This window comes from Merops nubicus, unplaced genomic scaffold (assembly GCF_000691845.1).
Source record: "Merops nubicus isolate BGI_N331 unplaced genomic scaffold, ASM69184v1 scaffold19642, whole genome shotgun sequence".
In the NCBI taxonomy this organism is placed as follows: Eukaryota; Metazoa; Chordata; class Aves; order Coraciiformes; family Meropidae; genus Merops; species Merops nubicus.
Window position 1 is genome coordinate 202027 of NW_008594204.1, and position 23511 is coordinate 225537.

General features: G+C 34.4%; 1 protein-coding gene across 4 annotated transcripts in view; it reads left to right on the forward strand.

Moving 5' to 3' along the window:
• Positions 1-23511, forward strand: part of LOC103768531 (plasma membrane calcium-transporting ATPase 2) — a 170999-nt gene that overhangs the window by 75602 nt on the left and 71886 nt on the right. The window contains exons 4-10 of one of the 4 annotated variants that reach the window (XM_008935672.1): positions 513-638; positions 8657-8782; positions 10471-10503; positions 12004-12063; positions 18264-18305; positions 20112-20276; positions 22513-22727. In XM_008935672.1, coding sequence (XP_008933920.1) covers positions 513-638; positions 8657-8782; positions 10471-10503; positions 12004-12063; positions 18264-18305; positions 20112-20276; positions 22513-22727 — 767 coding nt within the window. Of the gene's footprint in view, positions 1-512; positions 639-8656; positions 8783-10470; positions 10504-12003; positions 12064-14026; positions 14042-18263; positions 18306-20111; positions 20277-22512; positions 22728-23511 lie in introns of all 4 variants that reach the window. The other 3 variants (XM_008935674.1, XM_008935675.1, XM_008935676.1) reach the window with 3 other exon arrangements.

A 23511-nucleotide genomic window follows, 5' to 3' on the forward strand; every position in this document is an offset into this window, starting at 1 on the left:
AGTGAGCAGGAAGGCTTTTGCAGGAACTCTGTATGCTCCGTGTTTGACTGAGCTGACAAACTCCAGCACAATACCTCTTCTATCAATCATCAAGCTTCCCTAGACTCAGCTAAGGGCTTCCTGAAAGGGGAAAGGGAAAGGGCAGCTTGACTTTTTATTAGCCACTGATAATTCTTATGGAGTCTGATAGAGAAACCTTCATGGCATGTCAAGAAAAATGTCATGTGCTCTCCCTGCCAAAATCTCAGTTATTGTTGTGTTCATCATATGTAAAACGTGATACACTCTGGGACAGCACTGACAAAAAGTATTTGTAATACAAAGGTCCTGTAGGATTGCAATAATATGACTGATGTGGACAAATGTGGTAATAGTTCTTTCACTTTTGCTTTCATTTTACTTTTTAATGCAACTGTTGTTAATTGTGATTTTATAGTAAAACTCATTACGCGATTCTGAAAACAATCTTAGTAAACCACTGTGGTTTTCCATTACCATGTTCTTACTGAAAGGTGATCTTCTACCTGCCGATGGGATATTTATTCAAGGAAATGATCTGAAAATTGATGAAAGCTCTTTAACTGGAGAGTCAGATCAAGTCCGCAAATCTGTTGACAAAGACCCAATGCTCCTGTCAGGTAAATCTGCCCAGATTCTTGCTGACTTATCTTTTATGCACTGCTTTGTTCATGTTTTCTGTTGTTTTGTTTTTCCACACCAGCAGGTTTTGATAACCTAAATACAACCGATCTATTGAACACAGACACTGGCCTTGGCTGTTTGTCGTTCAGAAGACATGCTATTGCTCTTTGATTGTGTGCAATTATTTCTAATGATCATACTTATTTTATAAAGTGAGAAAGTAATGAGACATTTTCAGAGGAAAAGGAAAGTAGCACTTAGGGAAATAACAGTTGTTTCAATTCATTGTATGCTAGTTTTGATTTAACCATTAAACTTCAAAGCTTTTAAAAATATCTTTAAATTTAAAAATATTTTTAAAATATCTTTTTATCTATATTTTTGTGTATACTAGATACAATAGAAAAAGAAACTACAGCATAAGAAAGAAATGGATGTATTAAAATATTGTGGCCTTGACTTTTGTCGTAAATTCAGGCTATTAGTAATATTTTACTTTTGTAAAATAATTCCATATAGTAAATCAGCTAAACAGAATGTGATTTTTAAAATTCTAATAAAGATAGTTTCTAAATAGGTTGGTTGTCAGTAGATTCCAGCTGGGATGTGATTGCAAAATAACAGCCTGGTGATCTTGTAATGAACATCAATGTGTTATAACCTGTAACAGAGGTTTTCAAATACATCTGAAATTTTATTCATGGAAAGGATCCTCTTTGTTCTCTGGTTGTACAGTCAGCCAAGAGTCGTCCCAAACAGAGTATTTCTGTTGCAGTGCAGCAGGTAAGTACACATTCCTGCAGGAGTCCTGCCCCCATTCTGCCTCACTGAGCTGGGGCTTCCCAAGCACCAACTTGAGAGATGCTTTTATTCAGAAGAAACAAGTAGTGATGAGTAGGGATGTGAAATTTTTTAGTGAATTAACAGTGCACATCCTTTTGAAATTTAAAATCAGATAACTAGTCCACTGACTATGAGATTATGAGTGTTCATTATGTAAATGATGGAATTCTTGTCTGGTAAGAAAAAAAAAATTCAGATTTCAATGAAAAGGTGGCTGCATTGCTCATGTCATTTGTGGACTTGCCATTGCCCCAGACTTCATGTTACAAAAGACCATGTTAATTAATTTGGACTTTAGCAAGCTTCAAGCATCTTCCTACCTGAAAGTGTGTATTAAAAATTATTTTATTCAAACGACAGAAAAAAAATTCCTGTCACCTCTGAGAAACAAATTTCTTTTGCTCTTTTAGGAAAAAAACATTTCCTTTGCTTTCTGGTATTCTGGTATTTATTTGTTAAATGTTCTTGTCTCACTGTCCCTGCCTAAATGTATACCTGTTGCTTTTTGTATTGAAAACCCCCAAGGTTTCCCAAGCTATAAAAGCCTGAATAATATGTTTGCCCATGTTCAGCAAAGGCTAACAAATATTAGTAGAGCAGCTAAAACTCCAAAGTCTGCACTGATGCAGAGAAAATATGATGAAGAGCTCAGCATTTGCAGGCAGCACACATCTAGAAATTATGAATAGTGGGGACATTGCCACTTTTGAGTTCTTGGTGTCCCCTTGGCTCTTTGATGTATTTACAACGTACCTTAAGGAGGTTTTCTGAATTTCTTGAGTACTGTATGAAACTACTGACTGTTATTTTTGCTAGATTTACAGTAATTTGCTTTATCCTAGTAGTGCAGATATTTAAGTTGAACTTGATTGTAGATTAAGAATTCTCTTGTAGCTGCTTTCCAGCATGTAAACAGTCAGGCCTGCAGCGGTATTTTGTGGAACGCTGGCTGTTCCTAACAAAATTTGTACTGCAGTCTTATCCTTGAAATATTTTCATTCTTTTTCCGTTTCTTTTTTCTTAGCTGGTAACTGTATTGTTTTGTAAATAACTGGCATGAAATTTTAATTTTTAACAGATAATTGTGATAATATTTTCTTTTAGAAAATTCTATCATGAAATATCATAGACTTCTATCAATTAAAATATCCTGTTGCTGAATTCTAGAGGTTTTCCAATTATGAAGTTGCCATTGATTCATATGTTCTCACATATTCCTAAATTAAATTAGGTCTTTTTGAATACCCATAGATTTTAGTGGTGGCTGCAAAAAAAACATGGCAGTATTGCTTTGAAAGGCATGGTGGGAAAAGTCAAGTTAGGAGAAAAGATGGGTTTGGTTTACTTCCCAAAAACTCAAATTTTTGCTATAAGGAGGCAAATTTATTTTTATGTTTTTATTGTTACATAACAATTATTAAAGAATTATTATTAAATAATTATTGTTAATAATAATAATAAATTAAACAAAACGTATACTCTTAATTTTTTTCTGCTACTTGTGATGACAAAGTAGGTGAAGAATTAATGAGATTTTACACCTTTGTTCCATACCTATATTAATGAATTTTTACACATACTGTGTTAGAAAATCCCTGAACTCCATTTGCTCAGGATGCCTTCCTGAAGCCAATGCCTTCTTCCATAGATGCAGTGCAGAGTTTAATCCCAGTGATGCAGGAGCTGATGTGCCCAGTGGAAATTGTTAGTAGTTCAAAAACCTGGAAACGATCATGGCTTTCAGGGTTTAAAAAATGAGTTCCTGTTGGGTGTTATCCTAGACCTATATTTTTATAAAAGTTGTTTAAAGAAAAAAACCCTGAACCCCCAGCAAAAACATCAAACAGGCCTTAAATTTTCCTCTTGTCTTTGCATCTGAAGACAGCAGTAAGTTATGTCCAGGCAGGCTTTTGGAATTTTGACCAAGGTTGTCAGGATGTTGTTTGCCACTGTTCTCCCTTAATTATCTGTTGAAAATGAGAACAGTTCAGGTTTAATGAGGAATGACCAAAAAAAGGTAATATTTGAATTACAGCCATAGTTTGTTTTCTGAGTCTAAATCTGGTGAACAATAAACACTACGATTCAGGAAATATTACTTTCACCATTGGCACCTGAAACAACATTTAAAAAATATTCATTCAGTTCGATGACATAATTAAACTAAATGAGTTTCTGTGCTTAATATCCTCTTTAATCATCCAGATAGTCATTTACTGTACTTGAGAAGCCATGCTAAGAGTGCAAGTGCTGACTAAATCAGATGGTTCATTTCCATCTGTATGTAGCACATTTGGTACCACCTAGGAAGTCAGAAATGGAAATACGGTCTGATAGACCTGAAACTAAAAGAAGCAGTTTCTCATTATAGTTTCACTGTACTTTTAGTTTTAGTTCATTAACAGAGATTTGTGTGCATGGTGTAGCATAAGCCATTGTATCAAAAGTCGTCGGCTTAAAGGAGACAGTGCTGGCTTTAAATTTCTTTGCATGGATGTGTATCAACCAACAGATGAGGAGAGCTTGGGTAACCAAAGTGACTGCCACTCAACTGTCCTGATTGAAGCTGATGTGCCCTTTAAGTTTTGTATAGTTAAAAGTTCACAGAAATTCATTATTCCTAAATGCGGAAGTTTTGAATATGAGTCTGGCCTCAGTATTGCACACAGTGAGGAGTTTTGGGGTACTACATATTATAATAGTTAAGATTGTAAAAAATACCTTATGAGGCTTACGATTTTTTTTTTTAAGTTATTTAGATTACTTTGATCAAGGTATGAAAGAATTAAATGGAGGAGCTCACTTAGTGTAACTTTTACAGATCTGTGTTTCTATCAGTGCACAAAACAGATCTGAAACAGAGCAAACAGAGCTTATTCAAATACACAAAAGAAAGCTCTTGGTCATGGTGCTTTGTTAGGTTTTGGAAATAAAAAAGAAGCTTGATTGAGGAATCAGGTCAGTTATTGCCTGGAGGAAAATAGATCTGATTCTGTCTTAATTCCTTGCCAGAAAATATTCCAAGCTAGGCTTCTGGCACAGCAGAATTCTTCAGAACCAAGCAGCTAGCTTCAGAAGATCAAAATTATTTGGATTTGTTGAAATTACTTGTAGATGAGTTGGGGTTTTTTTTGTTTGTTTGTTTTTCCAAAGGATGTTCTGATGGTTCGTTCACTTTTTTATTAGCTTAAGTTACCACTTAATAATTGCAGTGACTAAACCAGTTGTTTAGATATGCCAATAGAGAATTTTTGTTCGCCAGGGTTGCTGGAAGTAGCAAAACAGTATAAGACCCCCAAAGTAGTATGCTCTGGTGTTCTTTTTTTCTTTTCAGCACTACTTCCAATGTATTTTACTAGTACTATTATTAGCTTTAGGGATTTCTGAGCAGTCTTGTGTTTAGCTGCATTTTTGTCTTACAGATATGTCCTGCAATAAGGTCCTTATCTGTCTACTCCATTTCTCTCTTTTCTTATTATACTAGATTTCTTCCTTTTCTGTCTTGGAGTAGTCACCATTTATCAACTTCAAACATAATAGTCTGCATGTTAAACAATATGTTTTACTAACACTGAAAATTTAGTCCTGAGAAGGAAAGAAGTCAGTAGAATTGTTCAACATGAAATTGAAATACATGCTTGGTGTACAGATAAGTGAAAAACATGCCTTCCTGCCAGAATTACAGTTACATAACAACAACTGATTGAAGTTAGAGAGCCCATTTCTTTATTCAAGCTAATGTAATTATAGCACCATTTAAATGATGAAAATGCCAGAGTTAGGTGGAAGAAGGTTCAGCTCTTTGGTTTAACTTACAGGCTGAAAAATTTCTCTAGCAGTACCAGTAGATCATCTGATGATAAATTAGTACCTGCTCTGAAACATGCTTTTGTGTGCACCTTAACAGTTTTGAATTATGTTTTACAAGCCTAATGTTAAGGAAAGGTTCAGAAAGGCACTGCAAATTAGGGTATTTTTGCCCTTTCCAGGTGTGCAGAAATAAGCTTGGAATCTGGTGGGTACATATTTTCTTAATAAAGCTGGTTTTGAAACATAGGAGTACATGCCATTTTTTGGAGGATATTTGTACGCACCTTTGTAGTCTAATGCAGAAGATTTCTTCAAAACAAAGCATAGGAATACTAAAAGCATGTTCTTAATTAAAATATATTTTAAATGGTGTTAAAGGTGATTTCTATAAGTTTCTAAGTTAAGTCTCAGCCATTTTCCACTTTATCTGAACCAGTACATCTAAATGTATTCTGGTTTTAAAAGTTCTTCTCTGTTCCTTCCCGCTTGAATATAGCTAGCTTTTTGTTGTTTGGCAGGTGGTCCTAATTTGTATGTTTGTGTTGTTTTGCTGTATCATACGAAAAAAAGCAAATTACTTTTTAAGGAATCAAATTTTATCTCAGAAAATTCTTAATGCAATGAGAATGTCGTGCTTTTTTTTTTTTAATTTTAAAGACATCTGACTATTAGTGCATTTTTGTTTTTATTTAGCTTATTTCTGCTGAAATTTTCTTGGTGTTCTAATGAGATATTTATGCTCTCAAATTAGGCTTAGTGTTGACAGATGTTCTCTCTGTTCTTTGTTTCTGTTTTCCTTATAAGAACATGGGAGATTTTGATTATTTAGGGAAAGCCATTTTGATTATAAATAGATAGTTGCATTGCTTAGAATGTTCCAGGACTGACTGGATGAGCAGTAATAAGAAAGTGCAATTTTCAAAAAATTGGTTGCACGTGTGTGTAGGTACAAAAATATTGATCTATTTAAGGATGCGGGTCCATATACCTTTCCTTTTTTTTCATATTTTGAGATAAATTAATGAAATTAAGTTATGTATATGAGGACTAACCCAATAAAATGTTTGTTTTTTTTTTTAAAAAGGGAGAGGAAGAAGAATCTTTGCATGGCCATTTAGGTTTAGTAGACCTGAACGCCCAAGAAAATTCTCCATAAGAAATTACATTCCTCATTTGCTCAAGGCAACAGGCAGATGATTCAGTTAGTTAAAATCCATTTTGCAGGAGTTTTCAGAAAACTTGTTTGATGATTTTTTTTTCTTTTTTACTATGGCTTCTGGCATGCCCTGCTGTGGTACATTTCAGAACTACAGGCATCAGTGAACAACTTGCCTTTAGTTTTAAAATATTGAGTGGTAGATAATGATGGTAGTGGGTCAGTGATAGGGGTGAGATATTGAGAATAAGCATACTAGAATTTTTACCTCAGCCACAGAATAGGTTCAGATGAGTCAGTTAGTCTCTGCCTAGTTGATGCAGATGCAGAACGAATCAAACAGTGATGAAAACAGGTAAATGGAGAACCTTACATTTATGGCTAACTTGGTATTTGAAAATCTGTACAATGTATCTTCAGAAGCAGGGAGGGGATCTAAGGAAAGATCCCCCAAAGGAAAATGCAGTCACTGGACTTTTTGCTGATTCCATCTGTTTTCATTCATCTGATGTCCCAAAGTTCCAAGTCTGGAGTAATGACTGATCCTAAATGTAATTTATTTAAAACTATAGTTTAAAACCAATTGTTAAATAACAGTACTTTCTGAGCACATTGTAGTTAACCGTGTGTCCACCCACTGTTCACTTAGAGGTATAAATACACGCTTGTCTTTTTTTAAAACAATTATTTTTTCTCCAGGCTACCAGTTTGTGTATTACAGTCTATTGTCATAGTTTCCAATTTACTTCCTTCTTCAAATATAGGAAAGAGTATTTAAAAAAACCCAAACCCCAAAAACTTCCAATCCTAGCATGCTCTGACTACTTTGGGTGAAGAAATTTTTGCTTTTCCTTTGTGTTCTCACAGTGACTTATACTTAGCAGGCATAAAGTAATTTTTCTACTACTAAAGGATACAACACAAAGCTTATTTCAATCAATAGATTTATCTGTAAGTAGTTTCTGGTCTTTAATGTATTTGGTATTCATCTGTTTCATTGGAGCACTATGGATCTGCTTTATACCTTTTAAAATTCAGTACCAGATAAGGGTATCTCTCTTTAAACATTTTAAATATTACATAAAAATGAACATTTTAGATTAAGAATTTGTCACCATATGAAATGACAAATTGGCATAGTTGTTCCTATGGATCAATGACAGATTTTTTTTTTTTTTCTTAAGAAGCTTTTAATAACCGGCCTTGAATACACATCATAACAATAGCCAGTGAATAGCCAGAAATAGCCAGTGTGCAATTGACTGATCATTTGCAAATCTTCTGCAATAATTTTTTTTTTACAAAAAATAAATGGGAATAATTTTGATCATTTCTAAGAATTTCTGTTTGTGTTTCCAAAGCTCAGAGCAAAAGGTTTCTAAGGGACTATGAAATCATCATCTTGGATGCACCTAACATATGGTTCAATATAGGAATAAGAGCTGTAAATAAACAATTTCTATACAATAAAGTATGAAATACTTCTCAAAAGAAATTTCCTTAATATAATGATAAAATTACCTAGTTAAACAAATGATCTCAGAAACAATGTATGTTTTGTTTTAGACTAACAGAAATCTCTCATGCAGGATTTGTTTTCAGGTGTACATCAGATTGTTGCTATTTGAGAATATCATGATGTAATTAAACATTTTCTTGAAGGTTTTTCTCTGTATTGATTTTTCAAGTTTGCGGATGTGAAATTGTCTTCAAAAATATTTTTTCTATGTCTGTAAATCAGTCAGAACTGAGAAGGGTGAGAGAAATTGCATACATATTTTCACTTTGTTTATGTGATAGTATTCCTTGTACAATCACTGTAATCTTGACTAAAGTCACAGAGGAATGTTTGCAGAACTCTGAAAAAGTATTTCCAAAGTTACAAGAATTAACTGTGTGAAGCTGAACTATTCCAAGATTATGTAAATTTAGCTAATGACAACATTTCTTTTAAAAAGGGAATCTGGTGCGTGTGGTTAATGGTTGTGTAGTTTAGGATTTGCAGTTTGGATGCAGCAACCATTCTTTGTTAAGGATAATATACAACAATAGGAATTATTTTGGGTCTGCAAGTATATTGGCCTCAATATATTTTGAAGTGTAAAAAATCTTGCTCAGTAACATAGTAAAAGTCTCGCATAAAGTATTTAATGGTTATCATTGTGGCTTTTTTAGCTATAAAAAACTTCTGTTGGATATTTTCAGGTACTCATGTCATGGAAGGCTCTGGACGAATGCTGGTAACTGCTGTGGGTGTGAATTCTCAAACAGGCATCATCTTTACTCTGCTCGGTGCTGGAGGAGAAGAAGAAGAGAAGAAAGATAAGAAAGGTAAATTTCACGACACATACAGATTTTATATGTAGTCTTATGTAGCCAGAGCTCTCCTCCATTCTTAACAAATAAATACAATTTTTGAAACTTTGGGGGTTTTTGTATATATTTTTGTCATTACATGTCACACAGAAAAACAGCAAAAGCTGTTAACTGATAAATATATTGGGTAACAAGATGTCTTTCCAGTGTGAATTGCAGCCTCTCAGTGCATAATTAAATGCAAGGGACTATGTGGGCTTACTCCCAGTGCTTTGTCTTTACATAAATCCATACTCACCCAAAATGTGCTGAGGTTTTGCTCTCCTGCATTTACATCTATGTAGTAGTTTTGGTTTTTTTTTTTTTTTTCAGAAAAAAAGAACAAAACCTTGGTCATGAAAATAGCATCTTTCTTTGAGCTTCAAAAATACAAGAAAGACAAGATGTGGCTTTCTGCTAGCCTTTGATGTCAGTGACTGACTTTAGAGACAGTTTAATTTCTTGAGGTATAAAGGTCAAACTGAGAATAGGAAAAGACAAGAAAGTAGCAGTAAATTTAACAGAGCTTAACTCATATCCTGTATTAGTCAATGAAATCACAAAGTCTCATTAAACTTAGAAAAGTCTTTTCACTTTATTATAGTGTGATGTCATAAGCAATTGCTAAAATGGCTTGCACACTAAGCAGAAACGTGATTTAATGTGTGTCCTTTCCAGTTTTTATTCATACAGTCTTGTAAATTGTTGAAGTCTGCTTCAGAATTTTTGTTCCAAGTTTGTTCTAAGAGTGTTTCTCTTTCAGATATAATTAAGGGCAAATTAATTTTTTTTTTTTTTGACATTCCTACTCTTTAGTTGTTTTTCCCTATCAATAAAAAAGAGTAGTTGCAGCTTTACTGAACATTTTATGTAGTATCTGTCAGGCAGTGTGATTGCACCTTTTTTCATTTCCACACTTCATTTGAAGCTACATATTTGAAGGCCGAATTTAAATGGTTTTCATGACCTACAGTTTCCATTTCTGAACATGTTCAACAAGTGGTTGCACTTGACTCCATGTTTCTCTAAGGAAATTCCTTTTTACTTGATGAAAGGCTTCAAGAAATGTTTGCCATTTCATTTCCACACAGAAAGGCACAATACCTGCTAGGTCTGGTAAGTTCTAGGAACTTTAAAAGGAGAAAGACTGAAATTTCCCGAAGAAAAACTCTTTTCACGTCAGACTAGTTTTGAACAGTATAATCTAATCTTGTTATAGATAATGAAAGACTCCTAGAAATAGAGATTTCAAGATCTGGGAGCATCTGTGTTGGCAGTGTCAAAGGATATGGTAGGTGAGAAGAAGCAACTGAGGTCAGAAAGATGAGTGATGCACTGAGCTGTGCTCAGAACTTACTACCCAGAGACAGAGATTCTTACAGAGGTGTCTTAAGAACTTGTTGTGCAGACACTGAATCTAATTTGGTGTAGCTACAATACCAAGAAAATGCCTTCACTTCTTCTAATGCTGCCAGCAGCTTTGTGCTAGTGTGGAGGAGCTCCTGGGCAGAGCTGGCAGCAGACTGAGGCCCAAACCCAGATGACATACTCTCCTATATAAACCTGCAATTCTCTGAAATCCTGCCAGTCAGAAACAGTTGTTTCGGTCTTATGTGGGTGTATGCTCTTATCATTCATTAACATTTTGTAAAATCATCATACAGGTGTGAAACAGGAGGATGAACATCAGCTTCCAGGTAGAGTAAGAATTGTACCACATCAAATGAAAGGATAAGGCTTTTAGCCAGCAAGCTTTGGTGCAAATCAGGGTTGAGCTAATGATTAAAATAATTGTCTTTGAATCGGTCCAGTTAAATTAAAGAATGATTTCAAATTGACAGAATTGTTTGTGGCAAACATTGAAGTATGCACGCATTGTTGGTGTTGCAAATCTTAATGTTAAGCTTGAATAATCAGTTATTCTCCAGAAGAAAATTACAGTATATTAAATATTGGAAGGGGTGATTTGCTGTTAGCGGTTCATGCTGTGCTGGTTAGTGCAAGTATCCAAATGGAATAAAAAATAAGCATGAGTTACCAAAACAGTTTAAGTTATTGCCATCACAGTAATCAAATTTGCAATTGAAATTTTCATGAATGTGCTTGCACAGGGTGTGTATTCCAATCCTGTATGCTGTTTATTTTCTTCTCCCAATTTACCATTTGCAAACAGAACAAGACCATTTTTCTCGAATGATAAACCAGTACAGTGTGAAATAGTCACTATGGGTCAAGTACTGGAGAAGGTCAGGATTCATTATAGGACCTCTGGGTCCTGTTGTGAACAGTTAAGCAACAGAAACAAAGCAAAACTTATTCTATTATTTGTAGAGACTAATTTTTGGAACTCTAGTATAAAAAACCATCACGAAGTAGTAAAACCTTTGAGTTTTTCATCTTCCTGTTAGGAAAGATTTTTTGACCAATTTTTCTAATATGCAGATGATTGCTGAAAACAAAAGGAGGATTTTCTTTTTGGATCCTTTATTTCACCACGAAACAGGCAATTACATAATATCTATTATTTGAATTTTATAAAACTCATTATTCTCCTCAAGACTGTATTTGCCATTTCCTCATGCAGTGTTGAAAAGTTTAATGTTTCTATCGAGACCAGTGTTATGACAGGACATTGCTATGGCAGGACAGAGGCTGAGCCCACGTCAGACTGGGATGTTTCAGCAATAGTACATCATAATGCGCAATGTTACATAAACCACACAATAGGTAATGTAGTATGCTGCGTATTTTAAAACTACTCATGTGCTGAGTAGATTCATTAACTCAAGGGAGATATTTCAACCATTTTAATGCTTACATAACATTATATTAAAGTAAAAAATAATTATACGTAAAAGGACCAAAGCAATGTACACACTGGTGTGTACAGTCAGTTCTCACCAGCTCTGCTAACTTTGTTAAATGTCTTTCATGTTTATTTATTTAATTATTATTATTCCTCCTATGAGTTCTTGCCTTACTTTGTAACACTTCCGTAATGACATTTTATTTTTGAACGTTATGTTAATTAATTTAAATGAGATCGACTTTGGAGAAAACAAAGCCATAGTATTCCATGATTATTTTTTGTTTTGTCATGTGCATTTGTTCATGTTGTTATTATTATTATTTATTGGTTTTTTTTATCCATTATTGCTCAGTAGATTCTTCCCATCCCTCCTCCCACCCTCCTTCAGCTACAGATGGTGCAGCAGGTGCAAATGCCACTGATAATGCAAATACCAGCTTAGTCAATGGTACGTCAAGAACACCTAGCTTGTTTTCTTTGATAGATTTCTCTCCTGACTATCTAAGATTGCTCCTTCCTTTTACGAGCTGCACAGATGTTGTATGTGCATGTGATTACACTCTGAGAGATCCTACTCCATAAACTCTATTGTCGCTTATAAGAGATGCCACAAAAATGCTGGGACTTGCTTACTTGATTCACCCAGAATTAAGCATGGGAGAGGAAGTAGTAGGATATATGATCTGTTTGCCATTAATTAAAACTGCAAAAAGGGACACTTAAGTAAGACTGATTTCAAAACTTTTGAGTAGCCTTTATATGAAGTTTCACTGTAAAGCTCTTCACACGTTTGTCAGCATAGCTCTGAATATCACAATAACTGGATTGTATCTTCTTTCTTTCTTCTGTGGCACTCTCATAAGTATTCACACAATCTTCGTATGAGAAATAGTGCTGGGATCAGGAATCTGGCTCAGTTTCAACTAACAGTGTGTTAAGAATAACTTTTGCTGCTTTGAGCGTCTTTTTTGGAAGACACTGACTGAAAAGTTATGCTTGTGGGTATATATGTGCCCTTACATAGTGATCATCTCATGAGCCTGCCTGTATTTACTAAAAAGAAAAAAAAAATTACTGTAGTCCATTTTGACTTTCTCTAAGTACAGATTCTTGACCCCACTTCTTAGCATGCACATATTTCAGTATCTCTTCTAATACTCTAATTCCAGTATTAAATGGAATGGGTCAATATTAGTCTAGGGTGCAGCAGTGTTTTTCTGATAATCAGATGCACTAGTGTCTATTTGCTATAGAAACCTTTCCCTCTTACCAAAAGTAATTCTGATTTTCATGATGTTGGTGATAGAATGTTTTTTTTTTTTTCCATGTAGGTCAGTTGTTGCATTCTCTATGTGAAACTGGAGTTTCTGGCATAGCAACACCAAGAACTAAGATTTACTAGTCTAATACCTTACTTAATGGAGTGGCATAGGGAATCTTTGAGCCTGCATTTAAATAATTTGATTACAATTTTGAAGAAACATATAACCAGATTTAAAACTTTACTTGTGCACATTCTAGGTGTGCTGGTAAACTAGGATTTACAATCCCTACATCTCACTGCATGGCAGAACCCTGTATCATCCTGTTTCCAACACCCTGATTTCAGATTCCTTAGAGACCAAGAACTGGAAAATTAATGAGGAATATTTCATTCTCCATTCCTTATGCTTTATAATTCCAGTCTGCTGTGTGTAAAGCAAACATACATAGAACAAAGTCTTATCAGATAGCCTCCTTCAGTCCCACTGGAGTCTTCAGTATTTATTACGTTGATTCTCAGTCCTGCAAGCTGTTGAGTCGAGCATCTGCTTAAGTGCTTTGCTGGATAAGAACCACTGCTCAGCAACCTGCAGAAATGAGTCTGTAGTTGTTCTAACCTGATCTCTCTGTTAGCAGTTTTAGTTGCCTGGTAAATATTTGTTGTTTGGTCTTAATGCAGAAACTTAATACGGAAATTGAGTTCCCAGAGATACTGAATCAGTGTCTTAAAGTAAGCATGTGATTTTCCATTGTCTTCACTCCCAGCAGAAGCCATAATTATTGTCCCTGTTTATCTTGGAGTTGAGAGATACCTAGTCAATTCTTGTCAGTGCACAAAGTGTAGGAGTCAATTTTTTTTTTTTTTTTTTTTTTTTTCTGAGTATGTTTTCAACTCTTTTGCAGTGAGGTGGTTGAATTATTTCTACAGATCTTTGATCAACTTGAGCAGGAGATACTTTTGATAATTCAACTTTTTTGACATTGTGTTCAGAGGAGAATCAAGACTTGGCAAGTAGAGTTGGATCTGAGTGCTTTGAAATAGTCTGGGAAATTGCCAAAGTCTGATTTCTGTTTATACATATTTCTAGTTAGCAGTGACAATGAGTTAAAGAATACTTAAAATGTAAATATGTTTTGGAGGGGAGAAGAGATGGAAAAAAAAAGTTCTAAAGCAACAAAGTAGCTTAGAATATCTATGAGGTTCATGTAGATATTTTTTTCATCTGGATGAAATGAATTTTTTCAGTCATGTCTGAGACTTCTCCCAGACATATGACTGGAAAAAAAAAACATTTTTTGCCTAAGGTCTAATACTTCTGTATAGAAAATACCTTCAAATAAGACAAAAATATTATATACTTGAATAAGTACCTAGCTCACAAAATGCTCTTGCTTGTTACTTGAAAATCAACACATTAGCATTTCAAATATTGTTATTGTCTTAGTTGTCAATATACAGGTAACAAAAAGGAAGTGTTTTGTTTTCAGTCGGTGAGCTTGTAGTGATAAATTCATACAGGTGTGTGACACAGGCTGTTTGTCATCTGCTGTATTATTAGGGTATTATTAGAAATTCCCTTGGGCTCTAGTAGTTGAGATTAATATAGAGAATTGTTTGATGGTCTCTGTTAAAACTGTGAACAATATGTTCAGTTTTCAAAAGGTAGCAAATGAAGGTTGTGACCAGATCCAAAAAATTTACAGAAAGGTAATATAGTAATTCATTACTTTTAATCTAATTTTAAAATATTGTTTTTAGAAAAGGTAAATTTTAAAAAAATATATGTGGGAAGTAGCAATCACTGTTTACAGCTTATTTAACCCAGGTTTGATTTCCTTAGAGAAAGGAGTGCTTATCATTTTCCAATAGAGCACTACCCCATTCCTAAATCAGGATTTCCATGTGGGGTTATTGGTTTTTTGACATTTGGTACCCAAAGATTTTGTTACTTAAAATTATATTTAGTTAGAGAAATACCATACCAGCCTCCAAGAAACGTCTCGGCTGAAGTACTTCACATCCACTGTTAATTTCCCTCAGTTATGGCATATGGACACTACTGTTCAGTTCCTATAAAGCAGTTTTGCAGTTTACAGTTTTAATATATTTCAAAGTATTCTCTGCATTGTCAGTGAAATGATTTAGTGAGTGCATAGAACTATCATCTAAGACTTCCCATTTGATACGGTGGAATCAGATTTTTTGTTTTGTAATTAACCTGTGTTTTACTGGTGTATTTGCTCTAATATAACACTGCGTGAAAGAATTCCTAATTAAATCACTTCAGGTATGTTTGACATCACTTTTCCCCCTATATGTAGATTTGTAACATATGTCTGTTCTTACTAGTTGCAGAATATAACTGTCTTGGCATGAAGAGGGCTTTTAACTCATTTCTGTTGAAACATGAGACAATTTGGAAGATCTGTAGGGTATTTTATATTTTTTTGCCCCATCACAGCACATGAGAACATAACTTGATTAGCTTCTTTGCTTGATTCTGAGCAGTTCCTCCAGTGTATAAATGACTTCTAGTGCCAGCAATAGGTCTCTGTTATTTTGTCTCGTTGACTCTTCATAAAGGGCTGGAGGAGGTAAAGGGGAGTCTTTTCTTGGAAAGTTTATTTGGAAAAGTAACTGTCTTTTGGAGTAAGAACATAGGGAGTAATGGTGCCATGGGGGTGTTCCAAAAGACGGGAATGTTACTAAGTCAAAGGCAACATCCAAAACGTTTTATATTCAAAATTAAAACCTTCAAAGCAACTGCAGAATGTAAGTCATGTTAGGAGGCTCTATGTTCTTTCCTAAACCTTCTGATTTTTCTTCCTTGCTTAGAAAAGTGATTAATAAAACCTTAGATCAATTCTTCCAGATTTCAGAGCCCAAACACTGTTCCTTTTACTTACTTATATCAAAAAATAAAAGAAGAAAAGATTTGCAAAATTATGTGGAAAATATATTATGCTTTTGAGGACTTATATTAAAAAAACCCCAAAATTATCAATATATTAATAAACACTAATCCTTTCAATGTTTCTAAATAATGCACAAGAGTCAGAAAAGTGGGATAGAATTTCTGTTCCTAGCACTAACCAAGAGAAAGGATCTCTCAGCAGTAGTGATTCTGACATCTTAATTTCTTAATTTCTGTCTTTGTTCATAATTTATAACCAAGTGCAGGCTTAAAATTGTTTGGAACAGGAGGAAATAAATCCTGTACAGAATTCTTTTCTTTATCATAATTACCTAAATTACCTATTATTTCTTATTTTATCTAAATAATTGCCCTGTAACTAGCTATGATGACTCCCCCACATCCTCCAATAACCCTAGTGTAGAGCTACTGAGGTTAAGAATATATATACATATATATATATATGTATATATTTGAGTATCTGTGTTTGTGTTGCTTTTAATGATTGTCCATTTTGTGTACTGGTACTTTTGGGTAGACAGGATAGATGAATTGTTACTCTAATTCATTACAATAACTATGATACTCCTACTAAATAGCAAATACAGATCATAAACTTAAATACTTTGATATACGTGGAAAAAAAAAATAGTGTATTTTGTGTTTGCCAGTTCTGAAAGTAATGGGGGGGTTTTGTTTGCATTTTTTTTTTAAATTGAAGAGTCTACATTTATACTGCTTTATGGTTTTGAAACGTGTTTTGATAAAGTTACCACAGAGCAGGACATAGAGCAGACTTTTGGCTCTACATTAGTGTTTTCCAGTTCTTGAAGAAGACTTTATCCTCTAGCCAGAAATCAGAATCTTTAGAAGTGTTTTCTGTCTTCCACTAACTTTATTAAAAAACATCTACGAAAAATAGCCATTAAGCAGATATCAAGTTCAATTATGTGCTGTATGCAAACATTTTAAGGGAATTTCACGATGAAAATGAGCTTGGTTTTGTTCAGGTTCACAGATTCACATCTCATGGCAGAACGAGAGGCTTTGGAAGCCAGATATTGCCTTTTAAAAGTCATGTTGTAGCTGGGGTGGGACCAGAGTTAGAAATACAGACAAGTAGTTGATGCTAAGTGGTTTACTTTGATATATTTTAGGAATCCATTGGAGTACTGAGTAGATTATATGTAGCAAGACATGTTTTCCTTCTCTCTGATTCTGTGCTTTGGAATTTCCAATGCTTGTAGCCTGTTAACATGGGGTGAAATGCTATGATGAGAAATTTCTGACTGATTTGGCCAGTTTTGCTCCTTCTCAAAGGAGTGAAGATTTTAGTCGTCTCACAATTACAGAAAATACAAAGATGCAAGGAACACGTCTTAGCCTTTCAATTTTGCTACTATTTCTTCACAGCATAGAGTGAAAAAACTAATACATATGTTGCAACGTAATTTTTGCTGCTTTATTGTGCATGTCAGTACCAGCTGTACTATTGCAGGAAGTTGGAAGACCAAGACTTAACTGCTGTCATTTTTTTAAACAAACGCTAATGATACATTTCTTATTAGAATGTGTCAAAAATCCCACAAAGGTGTTTTAGCTCTTAATTTTCCTTAGCATTATTTATTGTGCATTATACATAACTGCAGAAAGAGAATGTCATCCATTTTGCATGTAATATTTATGAAACTCAAGTAGAGTTTTCCATAAGAGAATTTCATATATCACTGGGAAATTTTCATACACACCTTCAAATAGTGTATTTTCAGTTTAAAAAAAAAAAGGAAAAAAAAAAAAAAAGGACTTTGGTATGGTAAGATTGTATGTAGCTAAAATAATAAATTGGAAATTACAGATGCATTTGGCAAATCTTTCTTCAGGATAAATCTGAATAGAAGTTTTACACTTGGCACTTGTATTTACAAGAGTAACTTGCTAAATAATACTACCAAGTGAAGATGATGTAATGTTTAAATCACACATGATTTATATTTTTACATTTATATTTATTAACACTATTATTTATATTTTGTCTTTTACTAAAATTATGAATACAGTAAGAAAGTCATAGTTTATACTAGTATGTGCCAAAATTGTACCTGTGGGTTTCTTAAGTCCCAGCTCTCTGAAATTTCAGTTTAGGAATATTATTCAAAATCTACTTTCCGCTAGATTTTTTTAATTAGTTCCACCTTCTTAATTTATGCAATTTACTCAAAAATATCTGCTGGTATTTCGTATTTTACATGTTATGACACTGAACTTAACTGTAGTTCTTTAACTGTGTCCAACTAAGTTGTCCATACTTCTCAGAAAACGTATGATAACAATGGCTACTGATCATAAACAAATGTCTGTAACATGCTCATTACTTTTGTCTGCCCTTTTTATTTAAATTCCCATTTTCATGTTCTGTCTTGGGTGAAGATTGTTTACTGTCTGTTGTCTGTTGAAATTTTTCATCATATAGGCAAAATGCAGGATGGGAATATGGAGAACAGCCAGAACAAAGGTAATTTTCTTTCATATTAAGGAGGTTGTGGATTTTCTTTTTAGCGTGTAGTTAAATTCTGTTTAAAAATACAATGAAAGTTTGTGATTTGTGCCTGTGTGTAAAAATGGGGCCTTATTGTTCTAACAGAACGTTAAAAAACCCTGACCAACCAACTTCAACCCCCACTCCCCCACCCCCCAAAAAGGAAAAAAAAACCAACCAAACAAAAACAACCTACCAAAAAGATTGTAACTTACAGAATTTTGATATGTCAGATATTTAGGATAGGAGAAGGTCAGTATTTCTAATAAGCCATTCATAGACAATACGTTCATGTCGCAAAGCTCATTTGAATTCATTTTTCTTGTGCAAGTTATGTATGCTATGTATTGTTAGTGGATTTCCAACCCTATTTTTGATATGTCTTGTCATCTGTGGTGTTTTAATGGCATCATACAGACGTATTTTCTTTTGCAGGGAGATCGTAAAGCAATAGCAAAAGGAAGCTTTAAAGCCAAGAGGTTATTTAGCAGTGTAAAAGCATATTATAAGGATAAATAACAGGAAAGTTAAGACTCTTAGGAGTTTCTTCCTAGGAAGAAACAGAAATAAATATTTTACTTTGTCTGAAGCAAAGTTGTGGTTTGCTTTTTATTAAATGAGACACAGCTATCATGATTTCTTTAGAATATGCCAAATAAGTGAATTAAGCTATAACTTTCTCTTCTCAGATAATACTAAAGATTACAAAGGCGATGGATCAGAAACTGAATAGATAAACTCAGTTGTTAATGGTAAAAACTATTAAATAAAATTATACTAAGTGAATAAGTTTCAAGATTAGATTAATTATATTTCCAGGTCAAATAAACATGGTTTTGTACAATCTGTTCACGAATGTCAAAGCAAAGCTGTTTCATCTCATTCTATTTAATTCACTTATGTCTGTGTTCGATACAAAACAGACACCTACACATATATAAACTGGAATGGCATTGCTTTTAGAAAACATGTCTTTCTCTAATACTAAAAGAAAGTTTCCTTCTGTTAGCATTAGTGTTCCTTCCAGAAAGGCTGGTTTAGCCTTTCAGTTGGGTGTACTTTTTATGGGAGAATGATGATGGTATCACCTGGTAATCTGGTGGTTAAAGTTACTTGAACACTGAATGCTAAGGCAACTTTCAAAGTCTGGTATTATCTAGAATAGTGGTTTCCAAAGTGTGGTCCACTGGTCACTGAAGTGCCTGTGCAGTTGAGAGAAGTGGGACAAGGATCATCTGTGGAACCATGTTACCTGTGAAATGTTTTTATTAAAAGCCTGATTATAAGGGTGCATTGTCATCTATGAGAAATACCAAAATTTAGAGAAATATAGGCTATTTGCTAAAGTGTTTGATATATGCTATTCTAGGAAATCCTGCAGTCCTGAGGTACTGTTACTTGCCAAATCATTTGCAAGACATTAAGTGATATATATGTGTATAACACAGAATGTCATTGGTGGTTTAAAAAGATAAAAATAAAAAATCCATGGGTTTCTTGGTACTTGACAAAGGGCACAGTACATCTCCCTGTATGCATGGAGTGCACATGAGTATGTTTGGACATCTGTGCCCCTGCAGAACCCTACTGGGTCTCATTGGGGCATCTCTCTGCCATGAGAGTGAAGTGGAATTGTGTAATTCTGTGCACAGTTCCAATCCTCTGTGTTGCAATCAGACCCTGAAGTGGTGTTGCTGGTTGAATTCAGTAAGTATCAATGCTAAGATAAAAAAAAAAGCAGTATTGTAGTATTGGAGTAACAGTTTTGTTCTGCATTATTAGCCAAGCAGCAGGATGGGGCTGCTGCCATGGAGATGCAGCCACTGAAGAGTGCAGAAGGGGGAGAGGGAGATGACAAGGACAAGAAGAAATCCAACATGCACAAGAAAGAAAAATCTGTTCTTCAGGGAAAGCTGACCAAGCTGGCAGTCCAGATAGGCAAAGCAGGTATGACTGGATAACTGACCATGAAGCAGTGTGTTATACTAGCAACAGAAGGGTTTAAAACAAATTATTCTTTAAAGTTCTCAGCCTTTTTTTACTGCAATATTGAGAAATAGGTCATCATAATACTGTTCTAAGGATATTATGTGTTATTGAAGATCTGTTATTATTCTAAAACTTAGCTTCAACTGTCAAGAAACTGGAAGCTTTGGGCAACTTGGATCTTAAGGAATATTTGGATCAAAATGAAATGCAGCTTTTTTCATAGTCAATATTCCCAAGTGCAGTAATTACATATTTAATTTCCTCTCCCCCTAGAACTTCTAAGTATACACAGTTTCAGAATCTCTAATATCATCTCAAAACACACTCGCACACTATTTCCCTCTTATGGATTCTGAAATCATTCTGTTCTCTCTTAATATCCATGTTCCTGCCTTTTACCCAAATATGACACATCTGTTGACTCTTGTATCCAGCACCATCTGGTCCCTACTGTTATAAGTAGCACTTCTTCAACATGTAGGTAGAAAGTGAAAACCTTTCATAATGACATAATGTTCATTAGATGCATTTTTATCGCAGTATTAAAAAGTTTTTCATCTCTTGACTCAGCCTTTCTTGATTGAAGTTCTGCAACAAATTCCTAACTTTACCTCTGTTCAATCCCCTTATCCTTCTTCACCAGTCTGATTTTGACCCTTGCTTTTACTTCACATTCCTTTTTAGGTTCATTACACTTAGCTGATCACGTAACACCATGATGCCACTTCTGCCCCTTTGCCTGAGCAGTGCATGACTCGGAATCTGTGGTTGTCACCTATTTAGTGCCCAGTTTCATCTTCCTCAAGCTTCTCTGCTTTGGTGCTAGCTGTACAACAGTATGCATTGATACAAAAACACTTCATTTCTTACAATCATTAATTTCCTAGATTAAGTCCCTTCCTGCATTGCCTTCTGATACTTCTCTTGTATTTCAGCAGGTCATGTGAATATCACTTTTAAAGTAATTGCATATGGATTTGTAACCATAATGTGGCAAGTAATATGAATTAAATTAATTAATAGTTGCCTCATTTTATTTTGTCACTGGGCAATCTATGGGAATGTCTTGAATTATCACGAGTATGTGCCTGTACAATACTTTAATTTTTCTTTATCCTCTGGCATTTAGTGGTCTCTCTGACTCATCTGCTTCCTGTCAATCTTAGCATCCTTCAGCTTAGCAATTTTTTTTAACTTCAGTCAAGACATGAATTCACAGCATTCTTCTTTACTGTAGGATCTCATTAGAGAGAAATTAATTTATTCTGAAATGCAGGCTTAACTGCTTCATAGAAACCTGGCAGAGAGCAGTAATCATAGCAAGGCAAAATAGATGTTCTAATGGAATTTTTATTTGTTATACTCAAATCCAGGAGCTAAACTGCAGAGGAGGAATGCTATCTTAGCATAGCCTCTGTTTTTGGGAGAGTATATTCAGTCCCTTTTGAGAATTATGGGAAACACTTATTAGTGTCTCTTGTGCTATACTGTCAGTGTCGTACCTCTTAGGAGCCTCGCCTCATAAAAATATGCACTGTTTGCATTTGTCCCATTGAAAAGGGAAACCTTGGAAACATGAGTATTTATCACATTTTCAGGAGAAAAAATGTTAAAAACTGCTATGTGGAAAATTCTATAGTATTGCCTCGTTGCTTTCAGGCAGACACCTCAGCAGGCCTTCTTTAAAATATTTTCTACAGCACCATAAACTACAGGACACGCCTTTTCTCAAGCCTCTTAGGATAAGCTTATTTAAAAGAGAGATGAGTGTTTGAATATGCATAGACCAGTAATTTGTGAAAGGTGGAGGTTAAAAGGACAGATAAATGTTGTACCAGGCAAAGTAATGTATTAAATTGGAAACGCTTGGCTTTAGCAACAGCAGAACTCCTGCTGAAGTGGACTGAGAAGTTTTAAAAGCAGCAGTAAGGTAGTGCTTAAAAATTAATGCAGTATGATTCAGCTGTTCTGTCAGATTCGGTGTTTCAATATTCACTGCAATGTATGGCTGATGTAAATGTATTACAATAATGTTTTTCCTGCACTGTAAAATTCATCGTTATCATCATTATTGGCACTGCTGAAAAACGTCACGTACAAGAATAAAATTATTTCCTATAAAGTGTAGATTTCTAATTGCATATGCTTTTAGTAGTAATAATTTTTTATAGTAATTGGTTATTTCTGTTTTCAGGTTTGGTGATGTCTGCCATCACTGTAATAATTTTGGTACTATATTTTGCCATTGACACGTTTGTAGTCAACAAGAAACAGTGGTTGCCTGAGTGCACTCCTGTCTATGTTCAGTATTTTGTTAAATTCTTCATTATTGGTGTTACTGTACTTGTGGTTGCTGTTCCTGAGGGACTTCCACTGGCTGTCACTATTTCTCTGGCTTATTCTGTAAAGGTAAGAAGCATTAAAAATAATTATGGGAGAAAAATGCTGTTGAGTTTACTATTGAGTTAGTCTTCAGCTTTTATCAGGTGTGATGAAAGCTGGCCTGTAAATTAATGTGCTCCAAATATTAATGAGTGACATTTCTTTGAAGTCTAACTTTGCTTTACATTGAAAGTATTTTGGACAAAAATGCAAATATATACATTTTCTAATATGCATCTTTAAAACAATACAGTGCAGGAATATCAAACAATAGAAGTACCTGCCTAGCTTGCGAGCTTGCCAGGAATTTATTGAGCAGAATTTACTATAGTCCAGGCTTTTGGTAAAGAATAACATATAAAATTTTCACAAGGATCTGAAGTCTTCTACTTTTTAAAGAAATTAGAAATCCACTGAAACTTTCATGTAGTTTTCTAAAATGCAAATGCAGTTCTTTGTAGCCAATGGAAATGATTCTGTTAGGAAATTCAAGAGGATTAAAATGATGGATTACTCCATTATCTACCTGAGAATTTTCTCAGATTGTTTTAGCAACTTGGTCAGATGGGCTTTATTTAAACATCCTGAGAATCTCAGATGAAGATTTTGTAAAGTTTATCTCCATTTACTATGTAAACAAATTAACATATAAGCATTAGGAAGGAATAGCTTGATTTCTATGTAGACAAAAATCATTATTATTAGGAAAAAAAAAATGTATCTCAAGCATGGGATTTTGCTAATAAAGGCTGTAGCTGCCTTTATAATATTTTCTCCTCCTCCAACACATCCAGCAAGAGATGTGTATCTA